The sequence below is a fragment of the Gymnogyps californianus genome, chromosome 13 (genome assembly GCF_018139145.2).
Source record: "Gymnogyps californianus isolate 813 chromosome 13, ASM1813914v2, whole genome shotgun sequence".
In the NCBI taxonomy this organism is placed as follows: Eukaryota; Metazoa; Chordata; class Aves; order Accipitriformes; family Cathartidae; genus Gymnogyps; species Gymnogyps californianus.
The window spans coordinates 11,634,506-11,653,799 of NC_059483.1; the positions used below are offsets into that span (position 1 = coordinate 11,634,506).

The window sequence follows — 19,294 nt, forward strand, 5'->3', positions numbered from 1 at the left end:
AGGGTTTGCCGGGAGTCGTCGCACAGACTGACCCCAGCCATGGAGGAGGACATCCATGTGCCAGGACTTGGTGGGCACTGAGAGAACGAGACATAACCCTTTTTCTTTCTTTTCTCTCTTCTCTGCTCAGTCTTGATTAATTATCTTTGTTTCTCTTCTGAAGCATATTTTTCATTTAAAGACCTTTTGGCCTCTTTGGAGAGGATGCTGTAAGGTGGTGATACTGGCAGATCCATCCCAAATTTCTGGCTAACTTGGGGTCTCGTCATGCCTTGCATCAGTGAATTTTTCCTTTATGGCAAATGTGAGCAGGTCTCATGTCACTCATCCCTCTTTCACTGCTGGGTAAACTGAGTTGAATCATCTCAGATTTGCCATGCCCAGAGGCTGCCACCACCTCTCAGCTGAAACAAAGCAGCTTGTGAGACTGCAGTAATGGGATCTTGTGTCTAAGCCCTCAGGAGCGTGGACCCAGCTGTGTCTGGGGAATGGAGTCGCTAGGGACACTTTAAAACTAGGTTTCATTAAAATAGATAAGCTATTTGCAATTACCTCTTGGCATTTACAGCATTAGTTAGTGAGTTAATTGGACGTGTTCTGGTCTAAGTGGGGTGATTCTCAGGACTGACTTGAACATCGACAGGATGATGGCTTTGCACCCTGTGTTATTTCTTCTCCCTCTTCCCAGCTTCCCCTATTTGTGCCACAAGGATAATCCTGAGAAATAACAGCACAGTATTTAACATTTGGCTTGGTAGCAATTACTGTCTGAAGACATCAAAGTGCTTTCTGAAAGCAGCGGGGTACCTGTAACGACATTTCACTGGCGGGGGAGCAGGGCCCGGTGCAGCAGCCCAGCCTGCACTGGGTTCCCAGCCTGCTGCCCTGCCCACTGTGTTGGCATTGCAATCTCAGGTAGCAACCTAGGACGATGGATCTGATAGCAAAAAACTTCTGACTTGACCATGGCCAGGGTTTCAGCCCATTTAAGCTTCAAGCTTAGTTTGTATCTGGGGCTGGAGAGCAAAACGAACCTGGGAGTTGTGGGCAAGAATATTAGTTTTTTATTTGTGGAGTCTCACTTACATGGGACTGCTTCAGATGTGCATTTACACTTCAAACATATTTTTGTGTTGAAAATGTTTTCATGTGAAATTTGTTTGAAAAATTGATTTCACACACTTTTTTGAAATCACTGCTAAATAAAAAGAAACTGACCCCTGGCTTTTAAATAGTTAGATACCCATTATCCAACTACAAAGCAGTTTTTTAACGATATAATAGATTTGATCTTTTTGATTGTTGAACATGTTTGCAGGACATTAAGTAATGCATATGCATAAACTTAAGTTATATTTCAGTTCTTTGCTGAGTCAAAGCCAAAATTATATTTACAAATGGAGCAAAAGACAGCCATCCAGAAAATGTAGCGGCAAGGATGAAATGCTAGTTGAATCCTAATTCTGTTTTCATATATTAGTCTGTATAAGCCTATGTCCACATGACGCTTAGCAAATTAGATCATCATTTTGTCACTCTGCCTCTGACCGGGCAGATAAATATACCAGTTTCAAACATTAAAACCAAAGCAAGCAGCCTTATGGTAAGTACCTCCTGCAGAGACATGATGTGCATGCAGGAGTGTGATGCAAGCAGCAAGAGGAAAGAGGTAAAAATAACCCTTCCCTCTTTTGCTCAGTTCCTTTCAGTTCTGCTGATTTGAATGCTTGTATAGATCTAGAAACAGCTTTTACAGCTTTCCTTCCGACAAGGAAAAGCATATAACTACTGTTTTAAAATAGGGGACTTGGTTTACTGGCCTCCCACATTGGATTCCTGTTCCCTACTCTGTAAAACTGGGACAGGTTAAATAGATGACTAGCTGGAGGGGTCAGTAGAAGACCCCTTGCACTGTTGTGCCCACAGATTTGGGTTTGTTCATAAATTTGTGGTCCAGCTACACTGTAGAAGGAAGATGAGTTGCTTTCGTTGAGTTTTACTTCTTGGCTTCAGCAGACTCATCTGTAGTTAATTCCTCTGTCTAGGAAGGTTTGCCGCTGCCTTCTTACACAGGCAGAAAGTGTTACGACCTCATCAGAGGAGCACTATAGAAATAAAAGCGATCAAGTTCTTGCTGTGCTGTGTCTCTCGGAGCTAATTGGGAGATGGGCTAAGTAAGTGGGGGGAGAGCAGAGTTCTTGATGGATGTGTTGGAAGAATTCATGTAATGGAGCTGGCTGCAGGAGGAACCATAAATCTGCTGGAAAGCCTCATAAAAGGGCTGAAAACCCAGGAGGTTTTTGTATGAGGAGGGCAGGCGCTGCTGGTTCTGGGATGAACGTACAGAGAGGGTCTGTGCTTGCTCCTGGTGAGGGGCAGATGTTTGCTGAGGGCTTTTCATCTTCTCCAAGGTCTCAGGGTTTTCCAGAAAGAGCAGGCTTGGGCTGGGTGAGCCCCGGGTCGTGGCCTGCGCGCAGATGGGTTTCTTCCCCCTGCTCAAACACAACGTGGCAAAGGGATGCAGCAAATCAAGACACATGATGCAAATAGATGCATATAGCATCATTTCCCCTTCCGTTCCCCAAAGGATGAATAGGAAATCCAAGGGGTGAGTCTCCCACTGACTGTGCTTTGTATTTCTGTGGCACTTCGGTGCCCTCAAGCCTCATTTCAGTCTCCTACGTTTGCTAAATGAAAATTAGCAAAGCAAAACACTGCAGCTGCCTCGTGTGCGCTGCTTCCATGCACTTCGTCCAGGGGTAAGGGACAAGAAGCCAGCAAAATCTCTCTTGTTTTCTCCATGCTCCAGTGCCTTGGTTTCTGTCCCAGGGAGAAGGCTGCATTTGTTTGTAAAACAGCTGCTCTGGCTGAAGAGCAAAGTGTGCACTCCTTTGCGCTCTGCGGGGTTCAAAGAGCTGTGTGGGCTGTGAGGCTCCCTTGTTTGCAGGGACCTCTGAGGTGCTCTGAATGGTGGGGATGCAGATATGTGCAAACTGAGATTTTTGACACAGGGATGTGAAGATTTGGCTCTTGTTAGCCTGAACTACTCATCTCCATTAGCAGAACACATGCCTTAAGTGCTCTGATCTTGCTGGCTGCACTCAGTTCTAACGATACAGTTATGCTTTTGTAGGTTTTCTGTAAATCTCTTACAAATTAAAATCTCCAACAGCGAGAAGCTAATAGTCATGTATTTTTGTAAGTTCAATATCTGACCTCTTAAATAAGATATGGATTTGTTATTAGCCTCTGGAAAATGATAGTTGATTACACAAAAGATTGCTTTTTGTGGTTTGTTTTTTTTCTCTGTCTCAAATATCCTCTCCAAGGGCTAGTTGTGAAATTCGCTGCAGGGTACAGGTGTGTTGTTGTTGCTGTTTAAACAGATATTGAAATTGCCATTCATTTTAGATAGGCATTAATGCTTCATATAGCATGTTTATCAAATTACCTTTATATATCTTAACAAATCAATTCCTGTGCCCTTGGCGTGAAGTACTGCAGATAAGAAGTAGGTAGTATATCTGCTTGCAGGCGATAAAACCAGAATTTGGGTAGATAGATAACTTCGATTAAGTCGCTTAAGCAGTGTAATCACTGTCCTAGCAAGAAGATTGATCTGTGAGCTGAGCAAATCTAGCTTTGCTGGCACTGGATTAACCTGGGACTTGCTACCAGCCCGGCAGAGTGTGTCTGCAAGTGGCAGTGTGCCTGGCAGGCTCCTGTCCTACCCCCTCGCTAGCATTGCAGCTTCAACTGAGATTTGCAGCTGATTCACTCTGGTGCTTTTACCGAAGTGGGATATTCTGTCCTGGTTTTGCTACCTGGAGATTTTGAAAGGAAATAGATCTGCGGTGGGGCAACTATCCTGCTGGAGGCACTGATAATTTATGCACCTGCTGCTAACACTAATGAATGAGAGAGGAAAAAGTTGGGTACTGGGGATTTGATTTTCACTGCTGCTTTTTGTAATTGATTCTGATTTGCTTTTATTCCTCTTCTCATTCCTTAGCTATCCTGAGATTATTGGGTTTCTGATTTTGTTTGTTTTTTTCCCCCGTTTATAAATGCTTGCTTTCTTAAATGTATTCTTATGGCATTATTACAATTTCTTTAATTACACGTTGGCAGAGAGCTGCTTTGGCTTGGTCAATAATGAAGGGCATTTATAATGGGTTGATGCGTGTGAGATATGTGCTCATGCTCCTTGGAGGGGAATAATTTACCGATACGAGTCGTTATGCATTCTATTAAAAACACAAACTGGACATGTGTTTCTGGCCTCGTCATCCATCACAGAGTAAACACCGAGTGAGACAGAATCCCAGCAGAGGTGGCAAGAGACTGAAAGCAATTTATAAAAAGTAAATAACAGTATTGATCAATTCACCTTTTTATCACTGCCCTGTCACCACTGCCAAGCAGTGTTTTCATTTTGAGTTTCTCCCCCACCCCACGCTTCTGCCTTCACCAGCTGTTGATTTATGGAGCTTTCTCTGGGCCACTGGAGCAGATTTAAACGATCTTTTGTACTGGTAAACCCGCCAAAAATACAAATGTATCTGAAAAAGAGCCTACTTCCACCTGAAGTGGTTTGCCCTAGCAGATGGAGGCCACAACTAGAGCACCTGCCAAGAGAGAGCATGGGTTTCTGCACACCAGCTTCTGCCTCTGTGCCTTGATCCATCTCTTTCCTTCACTCCCTTTGCTGCCATCTCCGTTTTACAGATGGGAAAGCAAGACCCGGAGGCAAGGCTGGGTGTCCAAACCGTGTCTTCCTGCAGCAAACAGAATTGTTTCGAGGCAATTGTCCTTTGAAGAGAAATAACTACATCGACAACAGAAACGAATGGATGAAGAGGCTTTACTCATCTGTGCAAGTGTCTTAACTCCAAAGACCACAGCCCTAATAAAATAATAATGTAGTTTAAGTTTTTTCTTTTTTAATTGCAGGCAAATTGGAAATGGTTTATCTAATATCTCACCAGGGATCTACATATCTAATGCCTCTGACCTAGACTGAGCCACCACTTCAGTGAAGTTGCAGCTCTCTTGCCTGTAGACAGGCAGCCGTTACACAGAGGCACATTGTCACCCTGCATGAACAGCCCAGGACTGTTAAAAACATGGGTCCCAGGGTGGCGGGGGCACCCTGGTCCCAGCTGACGGGTGGAAAGCCCGGCTGGGTGCTCTGCTGGGGCGGCGGGAAGGGCTTTGGGATGCCAAAGGTGAATTAATGGAGTTAGCAACTACTGGTTTTTAAAACGAACAGCAAGTGACTGTTCTGTGCTTTGAGATTTCATTATCTTAACTTTGTATCTTATGCCTCTTGAGAGAGAATGATTATTCATTAAGTCTCTCTAACTTACCCTTCAGATTTGTAGATTCTGTCTAATAATGATGGTTTTATAAAGCCTTTCCATTTTATACTAAGTGATTATTTAAAACAGAGGGCTGCCATTTATTAAAATTTGGGTACTCTGATGGTAGGGACAGTTGTATGCAGTTGTACGTGGCTCTTCCATTTAACTGAAGTCTTAAGAAAATCTGTTTGGAAAGCACAACTTCCAAAAAAACTGCAAAAACCCAGAATGATTTTTCCTTAAAACTTGCTTTGTTTTCTAATGGACAAAGCACTTGGTTTGCCACCCTTGCTTCTGATACGGGAAGCTTGTGCTGCCTTCAGTGCTGACACCAATTGCGGAGCTGCAGAAGGACGAGGTCTCACTCTCTCCTCAGAGACTGACTGTGGGCAGGATCGCCCCACGAGTCGCAGGGCTTGTAAGGCAGACACTGAGATAAACACCAGTTCTGCAGAGCTTGGGGCATGTTGTTGTCTATACTTGCCTTTTTTTTTTTTTCTCCCCCCCCCCCTTCTTTGCTCTTTCGAGTGTTCATGGTCTCCAGACACGTTGTTCCAGCTGTGGCTGGGTCAGGTTTAGAGACAGCCATCCCCAACCCACCACCAGGACTGTGGAGATCCTCCCTAACCCCTTTCTGTCACGCTGCCTCTGCTTTGAAACTAGTAAACAAACCTCGCAGTGAAAAGTATTTTTGCTAACCTGGATCGTTTTGACAGAACCAGGCTAGGGAGTGATTAAACATGCAGCGATGCCAGCCCGACCCAGGGCTCAGGGTGTGCTAACAGGGTCTCCCATCACCACTGCTTGGACCACCCCATTGTGCACCTCTCTCAGCAGCAAATACATCTCCTATATTGAAAAAGAGAACAGCAATAATAATAACAGGGTGATACATCTCTGTCCCCTGTGCTGTTAGTCCATGGCGTGTACCCTTCTCGATCAGAGGGGGTATTTCTGCGTTGATTTTAGCTGCTGCACCCCATCCTTCCCTCCCACCGCTCAGCTCTGCCTGGTGTAAGTCTGTCTATCTGCTGGCTGGTCTGTGCCGTGGACAGGTTGAATATAGGCACGAGCCCTCGGTGAATCTCCACAACCCATCCGCTTCTCTTCAACCCGCGGCCGTAAGCTGAACATGAGTGTCCAGACAAAAATTGCCTGGCACTACACTCCAGTAAGACACGGGGGAAAATAATTCTTCCAGGCTCTGTATCATTCAGCAGTCACATTTGCTGTCACTATTATAAAATCAGTCAGGGTCTGCTCTTTGCTGTCTGACCTAACTTTTCTACTCAGCCCTGCTATGACTGAGATTGGCTTTGCTCTGTTCAGTACAGAAGGTTTAGTTATATCTGGGAGAGGATATCCTTAAATGTGCCGGGTTAGCACATATGTTTTTAAATCTCATAAATGAATGTAAACAACAGAAAAATCTAGAGCAGAGAGGTTGGTAAGAGGAAGCACTTACTGCTTTATGTCTGACTTTCTGGGGCGCTCTCTAACTGCTGTTCAGGCAGGTGGATCTCTGTGTGGTTGATGCCACGTGCCTCACAGATATTTTAATCTCTGACCTGCACCTGATATGTTCGGATGCTGCGAGTTTCTTCCTTCCCACGCAGTTTTTGCTGAGAAGCTCTGTCAGCTTTAAATGAAACAATGCAATTCCCATCGCAAGGCAGGAGGGAGTGACGCGGGGTGAAAAGGATGCTCTTGGCATATGTTTGGTGTGTAGATGGCAGAGAGGTCAGGAGGGGTTCGAGTCATAAATCTCTCTTGGATTTCTCAAGAGAGCAGCAGGTCCTGCAGGCAAATCTGAAAATGTAAATGGTCCCAGAGATATGTACTCACATCTCTCGTGGGCTGAAAAAGTTACCAGGGTCGGGCAGGAGAGAAGTTGGAAACCACCCCTTCCAGCTCCAGCACTGAGACCAGCCCTGATTTATCTGGTTGTATGATGAAGTGGCCTGGGGAGCTGAACCAGCTGGAAAACAGTGTTTTATCTGATTTTTGCTGGGTTATCTTCCACCTGGAAAATTTCCCAGCCCACTTTACTTCAAGAACACAGAAATGCTTATATTAACCACAGCGCTGAGCTAGGTACTCCCTAGGCAGCATTGCTAATGTTTGACTACTGCCACAGCCGTTGACTCACTTGCTGTCTTGTGTCGGAGATGTGGGTGAGAGGGTGTTTAACAGCGCTGCGATCAGGCAGTCCTGCCTCTTGCTGCTGGACACCACATGTCCTCCCCTTCAGGAGGAATCCGAAGGAAGCAGCTAGCTAACTTGGGCAAAGGGCATCCAACAAACTTTTGCAGGGATTTACTTCTTTTTTTTCCTGGTGTGGCTTCCAGAGTTCAAGTGTGAAGCATCATTTTGTCGAAGGAATATAAATTCCCTTTCCTTACGACTCCTTCTCCCCATTCACCATCTCCGTCCTAGATAGCAGACTCAATACCAAGCTTTGTACCCATGTGTCTTTTTTGCAGCTGCAAGCAGAAAGCCTGGGGAGCCTTTGATCATCTCCGACATCAAGAAGGGGAGCGTAGCGCACAGGTGAGTGTGGAATTTCCCATCTGCCAAACCCATTGCAAAATGTCCGACCCAGTAATGAGAGGCAGAATGAAGCCTAAGCAGTAGCACTTGGGTCTGGATTTTGCGAGCATCCAAGCAGATCTCAACCCTAGAGGTTTGTCTTAGACCACAGTAGGGTTTGCAATAAAAACTGTCTGGATTGAAGCAAGTAGAGTTGAGCTAATGGACAAGGTGGCCAGGGCACTGATTCAGATGTCTGCTGACCCTATAAGAGATGGATGTTTAGCATTTAAGTGCATGTGGTAAAGGGCTTCATATATCCCGTAAGGTGCTATGGCTCATCAGGTAGTTTGCCATGTCTCAGCTGCTGCTCAGGTGAACAGAGTGAGTGAATTGTGGGCACTGGTGGAGAACTGTGCAAATAACTCAGCATTTATTGACTTCACCTCTGATCCCAACATCTCATAGCAAGGCTTTCAGAGGAATTTAGTGCTGCTGGAGGGCTCGTTGCTAAGAGTGCTCATACAGGAGTTTCCATAAAAGGTAGAATATCTGTCAGTTAAACATCAGGCATTTTGCAGTGCTGTAGGTTACCCAGGCTGTATATCTAATCTTCCTGCCTTGTTCTGTGTTGATGCATGCTCTACACAAACTTCCTCTCTTTAAGTTACAGTTGTCCCAGACTCTGTTCATGGTTGTTTCCCAGAAAAGATCGAGGACAGCAAAAAGTTAATATTGTCATTGCTACTGCAGGACTGAACGCGTCGAGGGATCTGAAAGGCAAATATAAATGTACTTTTAGTTTTCTTTTCCTTTCCACGTAGAACTGGCACCTTGGAGCCGGGAGACAAGCTGTTAGCCATTGATAACATCCGACTCGACAATTGCTCAATGGAGGATGCTGTGCAGATTTTAAGGCAGTGTGAAGACCTGGTCAAATTGAAGATTAGGAAGGACGAAGATAACTCTGGTACAGAAATCCTGATGCAAACTGCTGCCTGTCCACTGTAATGACATTTCCCAATAGGTAGTGCAAACTAACAAAGATAAGGGCTGCTGCCTGTCCGGTCACCACTTTCCAATTGATTATAGTCTATTTTTGTTATTCTGCCCTTAAATGGAATCTGGAAGGTTAAAATCCTATTTGGTATGAGCATGGCTGAAGACCTCAGGCTTTTGCTTCTAAATGCTGCAAGTCTTTCCTATGACCTGTTTCATATGGCTAATTAAAAAATTCAGCAGTCCTGTTTTCTCTTTCAGATGAGCAGGAGACAACCGGTGCTATTATCTACACAGTGGAACTGAAGCGATACGGCGGCCCCTTGGGAATAACCATCTCTGGGACGGAGGAACCTTTCGATCCCATCGTCATTTCAGGCTTGACTAAACGAGGGCTGGCAGAAAGGTGAGGTTTGGGGGCAGAGGGGTTGAATTGATGTGGGAAGGGATCTTGAACTTTGCCAAGTTTCCTCTGCTGTCATAAACTCTTCTTAGTCTGCTAAAAAGTGAAAGGTGCTATGAAGGTACCAAGCGCTATGAAGCAGGGTGGTTGGGACTGTGCTGTTAGGGCAATGAGAGCGGCTCAAAGCAGGGCACTTCTGGAAAAGTCAGATCCAGCGAGCCAGCTGAATGCAGCAGCCAGGAACATGTGTTCACCTGCACCTCTTCCACAGAGGTGCTTCCTGGTCTCTGATTTCCCATGCACATCTTGCGTGGGGAGAGTGCCCAGCCTGCCCCCACGAAACCACCGTAGACTCCTGTCCAGGACTCACCTATTGCTAAACTACGGCTTACAGCCATGACAGTGGTGTGTCCTGCAGAAACCACAGATCTTGGCGGGTCTTCTGACCCATCCTTGCTGGTTGCTTAGTCTGTTACATGTGGAGGTATCTCAGTGCAGGGCTGGTGTGCCTCAAGCAGCAGACATTTATACTGCATAAATGTAGGTGCAGATTTACCTTTGGCAACCAGGGAGGTTGACTGTGTGTGTGCCTGTGTCTCAATATATGTACATGCGTGGGATTTAAAGGATCAGGACATTGCTGAGAATATAAGGTGGAACTGAGCCATACACTGTATCTTAATCTGTCTATACGGTAGCTGTGACTTGTAAATAGATCATTTCAGCAGCCCTGACTCACGCTTCTCCTAGGGTTGCTTTACCCTGTGCTGCCTGACAGACAGAACAGCAGCAAAAACCCCCTGAACAAATAACTGTAAAGTGCTAGACCTTGGGGAGGTTTGACTGCAGATCTGGTCTTTTGGTTCTTTCTGTTTCAAGGCCCCATTCCCTCTTAGCTGGACTGTAAAACAGCTCAGTGCCTCTTTCTGCATTGGGTTCCTCAAGCTCTCAGCACGCATACTGCTGCACATTTCCATTGCTTCCCTTTGGTACAGAAATCAGAACATCAGTGGCTCCCAGGAAGTAAGGAAGAGGGATGGACTTAGTCTTTAGCGGTTCTTCTCTTTGGGGATTTTATATCACTGCCTGCCTCTGTAGGATTCAGTCTTTTTCCCTAGAAAATAATAGCCACAGAGTATCCGAGGCTTTTCTGCATAGCAGTTCTGCACTGTACCTGCAGCCCAGCATGAGAGAGGTTAAGGACAGAGAGCCCAAACGCTGTCAGGTGTCACAAGACAGTTTCGTAACCTTGTTGCTCTCAGTTCCCTTTGCAATGCTGTCCGTTCCTCCTTCGAACTCGGATACACATCAGTGACTGCTCCACAGAGAACTGTAGTGCAGGCAAGTGCTGCGGTACTATTGAATTTTGATCAGGAGCTGGCAGGCAGTAAGGAATGAAAAGCCTTTTGAGAAGAGCGATGGAGCCGTTCAGCACGTTCACTGTAGCTGACTAACAAATAACGGTGCCTGTGCAGAAGAGCGGCATGGGGATGGAGCAGTGCGGGGATTTCTCTGGGTAACCTTGGCTCCCTGCGAGGAGGGCAAGGAGCGCTGGGATGAAGGCTGCCTGCAGGAAAGGTGCATTTTTTCTCCTGGGAGTAACAGAAGGGAGCGGCTCGACCTTATCAAGGGAAGAGGGGTGGTCCTAGTGTTATCCTAAATTGTCCCTTTCCTGCCATCACTACTCTTCCCTGTGCCACAGGCACCCTTAGCCAGGCTCTGAAGGGTGGGACAGGTTTCTGAAGGACAGAGATTTAAACCCAAATCTGTGCCTGACTTTTGCTGGAGCACAGGACGTGTTTCAGCAGCGCTGGCATGGGGTAGACCAGATCCCGGTGTCTGATAACGGGAACGTGCCAGCCGCTCTGGTAGAAGCACAAGTGAAGGTCTGCGCTGCAGCTCGGGCTGCTCGCTTGGTGATGGGGAAGACAGGGTGTCCTCTAGGATCTGTCATGTGTCTGTCACAGCGGGTGACAGGCTGTCTAAGCTGAAAAGGCTCCAGATTCAGACGACTTGGGTTTTATCTTGACCTTGAACATTTTTCTCGTTGTACGTGTCTGATCTTATAGAAACCTACAGAGGCAGCTCAGGCTGTTGGGTTGGTGTCGAGCAGTGGCTCTCTCCCATGTTAGTCTCTGTTTCCGCTCCTTCAGTGCCTGCAGGTGGCTTTAGGCTGGGCCATGGGACTTGTTTTCCTCCTTCTTGGGGAAGGTAGCGTGCCTCAACAATACTGTTCAATTCTGGTCGAGGTGTAATAGGTCTCCAAGAGCAATTTTGGGCTATCGCTGGCATTTTAAAGTGCCTGACCAGCCTCCTCTAGTGCCGCCTGGTCAAGTAGATGGGGGTTGCTGCAGGAGGGTTTTGTCCAGGAGTGCTCAGCACCAACCCATGTTGGCAGAGGGGAGAAGGGATGGTGGCTCTGCCCATGTTCTAAGTAAATCCCTACCACGTACATGCAGCCACCTCTTCTCTAGTGCTTGCTGGAAGGTGCCTGCAGCCCCTTTTATACCTTGCAACTTACCTGTTGCCTGATTCTGCTCTTGCGTGTGTCCTATAAGCAAGAAGGGACACGGAGCACGCAGCTCCTTGGGCTGGTTTTGTGTTTGAGGTGAATTAAGGACTGTCGGTGATGATGGAGATGCACAAGGGTCATTAGCTAGAAACAGCTCGCTCTCTCGCTCCTGCTTGGCTTCTGTCTGCTTGTCCTCACAGGGGAGCCTGGAGATGGACAGATGAGAGGACTGGACTTTGATTTACTTTTCCCCCGTTGAAGAAAAACACCTGGCTGAACATGACCTTTTTCTTTAATTGTTTCTGTATTTTTCCCTGCTGAGGGACTTTCACAGTTTCTGCAGAGCAGTCATGTTGTTCAGAGGTGGGCAGCTGGGCTGGTGTCTTGGACAGGAGATGCATCCCCATGCTGGGTTCAGGGCTACAGCAGGAGGCCCTCAAATGCTGAAACCGCTGCAGCGAGCGAAGGATTGCCTTTAAACTGCCAGCAGTTAAGCTTGATTTTTTTCGACTACATAGATGAAACTTTTAAGACAAATACTCCAGTTCCAGTTTGATCTGTAATTTACTTGAATGCACAGGTTTTCCCTGAGGGCTTTTTCAGACTGATTTGGATGGGACAAGACGGACATCTAGTGGCTGGCTGGGACTGCCATGGCACTGTCCAAGTATCTCAGCAGCAGCAGAAGCAGCAGACCAAACAGTCCTGCCTGCTGTTTGGCTACATTTCCAAGTTTGATATACTTATAGTAGATGTTTCACAGCAGCGTGTCTACAAAAGTTTCATATTTTGGGGAAAGGCAAGTAGCTGTTTTGCCTGCGACAGTATATCAAATCCCAATTCTGCAGGAGCAGCAGTCCAATTTGGAGATGTAACCTGAGAGAGGCATGTTGCCACGGACAAAAAGATATTGCAGTCCAGATTTGCATCTCCTCCTGGCTCAATCACACGGGTTCCTGATAGCTAAACCTCACAGCACTGCTGGAGGAGGAGAGGATTGCTGCTCTCGCTTGCTGGCGTTAGGGAGCTGGACTGTGAGTGTGGTGAGCTCGGTCCAGCCAGCGGCAAGCGCGAGCTCTTGCCTTGGTAGCCAGCTCTGGCGATGGACACATCCTGTGCTGCCTGCTCTTCCCGGAGCTGCAGCAAACACCAAGAGAGGTAAAGTGAGCCCCTGTCTGTGGGCAGACACAGAGGGGAAGGATGGAGGAGAAGGGGGAGAATTGCCGTGAGTTGTTAGTTTGTTCCTGGCTGTTGCTGAAGCCTGAGGATTTATTTAGCTGAGAGCAGAAGCCAGTGCTGGAACGTGGCTGTGCAATAAAACACAGTAACCTCTCTGGAGCGCTGGTCCTGATGGAGAAAGTCACAGTGGTGTAGCTTTGTAGGGGTGAGCTTTAAACATATTGTGAACTGATCTACAACTGGTTCAGCTCATGCTTGCACACACAATCTGTGTGTGTTGGGCCATTTTGGTTTTGTTTTTTTCCAATGGGTTTCTAGGTTTGCCGCCTCATTTCTTTCCGTCAGCGTGAACATGCCCTTCAGTTCCATGTGTGACAACTGGCGGACATCACACAGTGGAAATGCTTGTGCTTTTAACATGTAGACCCCCTTGCTTTGGAGAGTTTTGACAGTAAGCTGGTCTGCAGTCCCGATTCCCGAGGGGCCTGGGATCTGAGGAGTGCATATGTTCCTGTGCTTATTTGTATGTATATGCACAGGTGGAAGATGGGGGGGACCCAGATTCCTGGTAGTGGTGATGAAGAGAAAATCATGGGTATACAGCGTACCAAGGGAAGACCAAGACATATTTGAAAGTGCTGAGAGTTAATATGCTATTGCTTCGAGCAACAACTTAATGGCCTGTCTCGCAGAGGCGAATTGCTTCTCTGAAGTTTCTAACAGCACTTTTTCTCTCCAGAACTGGGGCCATCCACATCGGTGACCGGATATTAGCGATTAATAATGTGAGCCTCAAGGGCAAACCGCTGAGCGAAGCCATTCACCTGCTGCAGATGGCGGGAGAGACGGTCACTCTCAAGATCAAGAAGCAGACGGAGAGTGAGTTGGGGAGCCTGGCTTGGGGTGGGAGGGCGAAGGCGCACCCCAGCAGGGACCCAGGGCGATGGAGTAGGTAGCGCTGTGGGTTTTCCTTCATGTGTTGTAGGTGAGACAAGGCAGCGTGGTCAGGGGCGTGGCTGGGGACAGAGGGAAAAGGTGGGTGTTTTTTGAACTTCTGACTCACAGATGGAAAAAAAAAAAAAGACAACCCAGGGGCTCTCTGTGGTACTGGGAAGAGATTAGACAGCAAGTTTATTGGCAATAGTAGGTTTTTTTCAGATTGACACCTTGTGCCATTGATGCCATTCCCTGTCTGTGTGGGTGTTTCACACAGAAGTGAAGCAGAAGTTGCTTTTAAAAGTAGAAGAGTGCAGGGTTGTTTTGTTTTTTTTTAAATATAACCCCCCAAAATGAGCAAGGGGACTCTGAGCTGGTAGAATCCATGAAAAAAACCCCCACCTTTAATTCAACTTTTTGAAAGTGATTGGCAATAAACCTTTTATGCCCCTTTTCCTGGCTTGGAGTTCTAAGATCATCTTTCAAAGCATCTACCTTCACTCTAGAAATCCCCTTCTCATTTCCCTGCCAAGCTCTCTGTGGCTTTGAAGCTGTTCTTCTTGACACAGTATCAAAGAGCAGGAGCATACTTAGTACAGGCAGGCCGCTTTTTCGGGGGACAGAGGGGGGATTGGCAAAACCAGGGAACATGCAAACTTTTCTCCCCGACTGCATAATCACAGCCAGAGGCTTTTTCATCAAGTTCAGAAAGTAGCGGGTGCGTTCTGGCGGCATTACTGTCTCTCCCCACACCCAGTATTTTCTATCTTTTTTTGTGCCATGCTTCTGCAGTCTCTCGATTTAGCTGGACCTACCCAGCCAGTGGCCCACGGTGCTGTGGGAATCAGAAGGAATCAAGTGATAAAGCTCTTCCAAGACAGCGTGGCCCATGGGATGTCTGTCCTGCATCTGAAAAAGTAGCATCGCTCTTAAACATAGCACTTCTGTAGACCTCAAAGCAGTTTGCAAGTGTGTGGCAATGCACATATTTTACAAATGGAGGAAGCCCAGGCAGGGAGTGGGGACTTAGCAAATAGAGGTGGAACTGGGGAATTGATTCTTCTTCAAGAGGACCCCAGTCTCCTTCCCTGCAGCCAAGTGTCTTGATGCTTCGTCTGAAATACTCTTTTTTCCCCCTGCTGACGCTTAGCATTGTCACAGCCACTCACTGAAATAATTGACATGCAAGTGCCAGTTGGAGACTTGTTAATCATTCTGAGAATGGAGCAGGTGTAATTGAAATTGCAAGGTAATCTTGAGTTAATCATGGTGAGCAATCTTCTGAATGCTTGGAAAATAGGGACTTTCAGGACACTGGGCTTTGTTTGGTAAAATAATCTGTCCTCATTGACAAATGCAGTCTTTCAGAGGGCTTTTTATCCCAGCCTCTGCGAGTTGGAGATCCAGGGTGTGGATGGCTAACAGGATATCTAATCAACGAGGACTTTAAAATATTCAGTACAAAGAAATACTTGTGCTGAGAAACCATTCCTTGCATAGCTTTTGCCTGAAAGGGTATTTGATATAATGATAATAAGGGCCTATTACTAAAATAATGAAAGGGAAGGTCTGAGCTTCATCATCCACATTCAGCTTTCCATTTTCCAATCACTAATCAGGGGAAATTCAACCTCAAAATACCAGGCCCAGGAATTCCACCGTTGTCATGAGACTGCATGGGAGACTCTGGAGAGGTGGTGATTAGCCTTGAGTTGATAACGAGGTTGTACAATCTTGGAAGGGGGCTACAACTTCAGCTGCAGTAGTTTCGGACCAGGTTGCATTGTCATTGGAATCTCATTAAAACATCTGCTTGTAACAGAAAGTTTGGAGCCAGCACCCTGACTAGGTGCTGCTCTGAGTAAAAAGGAGGCCCTCTGAGACCAGAGAAGCTAGGGGCTATTGCTTGCAGAGGCCAACACTTTTCTGGGCAGTGCTGTTTGGAGGAAGCTTCCAAAGGCACAAGAAGATGTGCTTCTGAATTGAGATTAGGTCCCAACTCTCTCATATTGGGGAATCCTCAAATCCCCATGGTTGCTCCTTATATTCCATGTGCTAAAAACTCAGAAAGGCATTTCTTCTTGATTCAACTTGAGATAGGAGTACTGCATTAAATCCTTTCAACTGCATTGCACAGGCCTTTCTCAGCTACTTTGAAGAGCTAGAGGTACTTCAAGAGACTTACAGTACCTGGGCTTGCTCCCATGTCAGCATAAGCCTTTCCCTGAGGCTTGCTCTTCGTGCCTGCTAAAGCAGCATGTTCTGGTTTCAGAATCCTATCCCAAGAAGTCGGGGAGTATAAACGAAGTGAGTGACCCAGAAGATGAACTGACGGACTCCCAGAAAACTAGCAAGCTGTCTGAGATATACTCCACCACAATTCCTAGCGTGGACAGTGCTATGGAGTCCTGGGATGGCTCTGGCATTGATGCTGGGTATGGAAGCCAAGGTAAGCCAAGGTTGTCTTTTTCTTAGGGGTCTCTGGGCCAAGGTGAAGATAGACAGAGCCTCCAAACCTGTCTGGAGACTGAACATGAGCCGAAGCCTGTGGTCTGACCACATTTGCATGGCTTCTCGCTTCCAGCAAGGAAGAAAATGTATTTTAAAATGCACTCGTGTGGTGCTCTGAGTTGATGTATCTGTTTTAGGTTTTTATTGGCACATTTCTTTTGGCTTATATGGCATCATACTGTTCACAGCATTTTCAAAACCATTACAGCACTTTATAATTCACATAATCAGAGGAAGTATTCACTGGCCATATGTCTTACAGATTATTTGGTCCATAGCTCACTTTTAATTCTCCAGAGAGGCCATGTAGGACATATTAATCCTCTTCAGGATGTTTTAAAATCCACAAGAATGTCTTGTGACTAGAAGCACTTGCTTAACAAAATAATTAAGGTAATACTACAAGAAAGTATCTCTGACTCTCTAGTGAGTGATCAGATGAACACATGTCTTTGAGGCCAGGTTTATTCAGCTGTGGCTTCTGGCAGACATATGGAATTGGAATGGAGGATGCTCTAGTCATGGGAATAGATTTTTACTTGGAGAAAAGCACTGGAAAATAGTTATTCCAGTTCAGATTTAGTGACGTAAGCTAGTATTAGCCTGTGTTGAAACAAAATAAAACCCTGAATCATCTCCGCAAAAGGAAATTGGTGAAAAGACTGCTGTCTGGAACAGAATGTCAAAACAGGGAGGGATGCTGCAGGAGCGCTGTTGCAAAGCACCTTCAACGTGCTGAGCAAGGTGCGTGCCTGTGCTCTCTGCGCTCTCACTTAGAAAAGTTCAAAGGATGGCACCGCGTGGGTGTCTCTTCCACTATGCCTGCGTCTTCCTTCAGCCTCCGTTGGTCTGAAGTCTTAATTTGGGAGTGCAGTTGGGACTGGAGGCTTCATTAAGGAGGAATCCCCTGGCCTTCATAATGCTGCAGTCCTTCTCCATCTAACTGAATGTTAACACAAGTTGGACACTGGATTTAGGAAAGCGATTGCTTTTACTGGTAAATGGAGAACGAGTAATTGAGCACAGAGCCCCGGGGAGCGAGGCTGATGCCAAGTTGACCAACATCCACAGACTGCAGCTTTGCTTCAGGGGCTCTCTCGTCTTCCCTGGTAATTGCATTTGGCTGCATGGTGGTATGCTGGTGCTGGCTGGGAAGAGGGATGCTAGAGAGTAGGGAGAAAGACGTGCAGGTTTGCCCATGGGATGGGCAGGGAAGGCAGGATGCAGGGAGACCTGGGATGCACAGAGCCTGGAGATTGGGGTTTACACCCCAAATGGAGAACTATAGATCGGACTCTGCAGCCTTGTAGGTTTTAGATTCATCCACAGCTTTAGGAAACTGCTCAAGGAAGGGTTTAGGCGAGGGAGCTGTGCTGGGCCTGGTGGGAACATGCCACCAGGTGGCTCTGAATCCCAGGGATCCAGCCCATCTCCCTGGAAGAAGGAGGTGAAACCGGTGGCACCCAAGTGACAGCTCTGCACACATACCCCTGTGGTCCCTGGCCCCCTGCGCCCAGCCCAAACCTGCTGCCCACCCGCTGCAGGGACTTGCATCCAGGGACCTTGTTCTGCTCTGGCAGGCAGCGAATGCTCCTGACTGCTGTAAGATGTTGGCAAGCGCTTTTCTGAGGCTCTCTCCAGAGCAGTCTAACCTTTAAAAACACACAGAGGAAACGCTCAGCTAAGTGAAATAACAGGCTTTGGCATTTTCAAAGAAAGTGCTGGCATTGTCTTTGGGTATTTCCAGTGCTCTTAGCTGTTTGGGAGGTCAAATCTCCCTTAATTATGTGTTTCTCCGTTACCTCTTCCTGTTCGCTTGACACAGCGTGTGATGGAGGCGTACAATGTTTCTTGGAAAGGCTGTGAGGATTTCTCTGAAACATTGAATGGGCAGCAGGAGGTGGGCAGGGGACTCGAGAGGTTTATTTCCACTGCAGATGGCACTGACACTGCTGAGGAATGCTCTGTTTTGGAAGGTTTCTGTCCAGGCAGCTCCTTGTGAGACCTGGGGATCTTGTGACTTGGTAGCGATGGATTTGCATCTCTGGAGTAAGACATCGCAGTATGGAAAAGTCCATGGGGGCAGACGTAGCAAAACTTGTCTGATTTCATCCTAACAGTCTGTATTGATCTCCTATAAAGTGTGATACAGATGAGCCTCCCCTTCTCTCAAGCCAGCAGAGTTTTCCCTCCTGTTCCTTGCCTTTCACACACATGTCCCTGAAGCAGTTTTCTGTACCTGCACCAGCTCATCCCGAAGGCATGGGAGGGCTCTGCTGGCTGCGGGAACTGGCTGGCAGCTCTCAGGCTCAGGGCTGGCTCTTCCTCATTTACCACTGCTGAGCACACTGGAGCTGGTGACCACCACCAGCTACCCTCAGCACCATTACACTTGTTGAAGGGAGGCTGTTGCTTCTGGCTGCTCTGGATGCAATTTCTTTGCTGCTGTCCTTCTATATCGTATTACTTTTTTCGTGCTGTCCATTAAGTCCCAAAGACAGTTGAGAATCTAAATGAAGATTTTTTTTTTCCTAATAGAAATCAGGCCTCCAAATCCTTCAAAATGAATGGGGTTGGGCACACTGAGGGAAGCTTGGCAGCATCTTCTCTTTACCCTTTGAAGGACTCTGCTGTATTTAAAGGTTGCTGCTTCAACAGCACAATTTCTGTTGGATTCAGTGTGGAAACAGGAGCTATTAACCAAGGTTGGAGCTGGCTGGGAGTAGGATCTGCGTCTGTGGGTATATGTAGTCCCAGGTCTGCGATCCCAGACCCACACCACAAAACTACTCAGAAGTAGGGGAGCAAAGGAGAAATGGGGCACCTTATGACAAGATCCTGAGAAGCTGCTTTGGTTAAAGC

At 46.8% G+C, this 19,294-nt stretch overlaps 1 protein-coding gene across 1 annotated transcript in view; it reads left to right on the forward strand.

The window, feature by feature from the left end:
- Positions 1-19,294, forward strand: part of GRIP2 (glutamate receptor interacting protein 2) — a 293,481-nt gene that overhangs the window by 260,406 nt on the left and 13,781 nt on the right. The window contains exons 15-19 of the mRNA XM_050904726.1: positions 7,847-7,913; positions 8,717-8,862; positions 9,153-9,297; positions 13,725-13,864; positions 16,194-16,370. Of these exons, the coding sequence (XP_050760683.1) occupies positions 7,847-7,913; positions 8,717-8,862; positions 9,153-9,297; positions 13,725-13,864; positions 16,194-16,370 (675 nt within the window). The remainder of the gene's footprint in view (positions 1-7,846; positions 7,914-8,716; positions 8,863-9,152; positions 9,298-13,724; positions 13,865-16,193; positions 16,371-19,294) is intronic.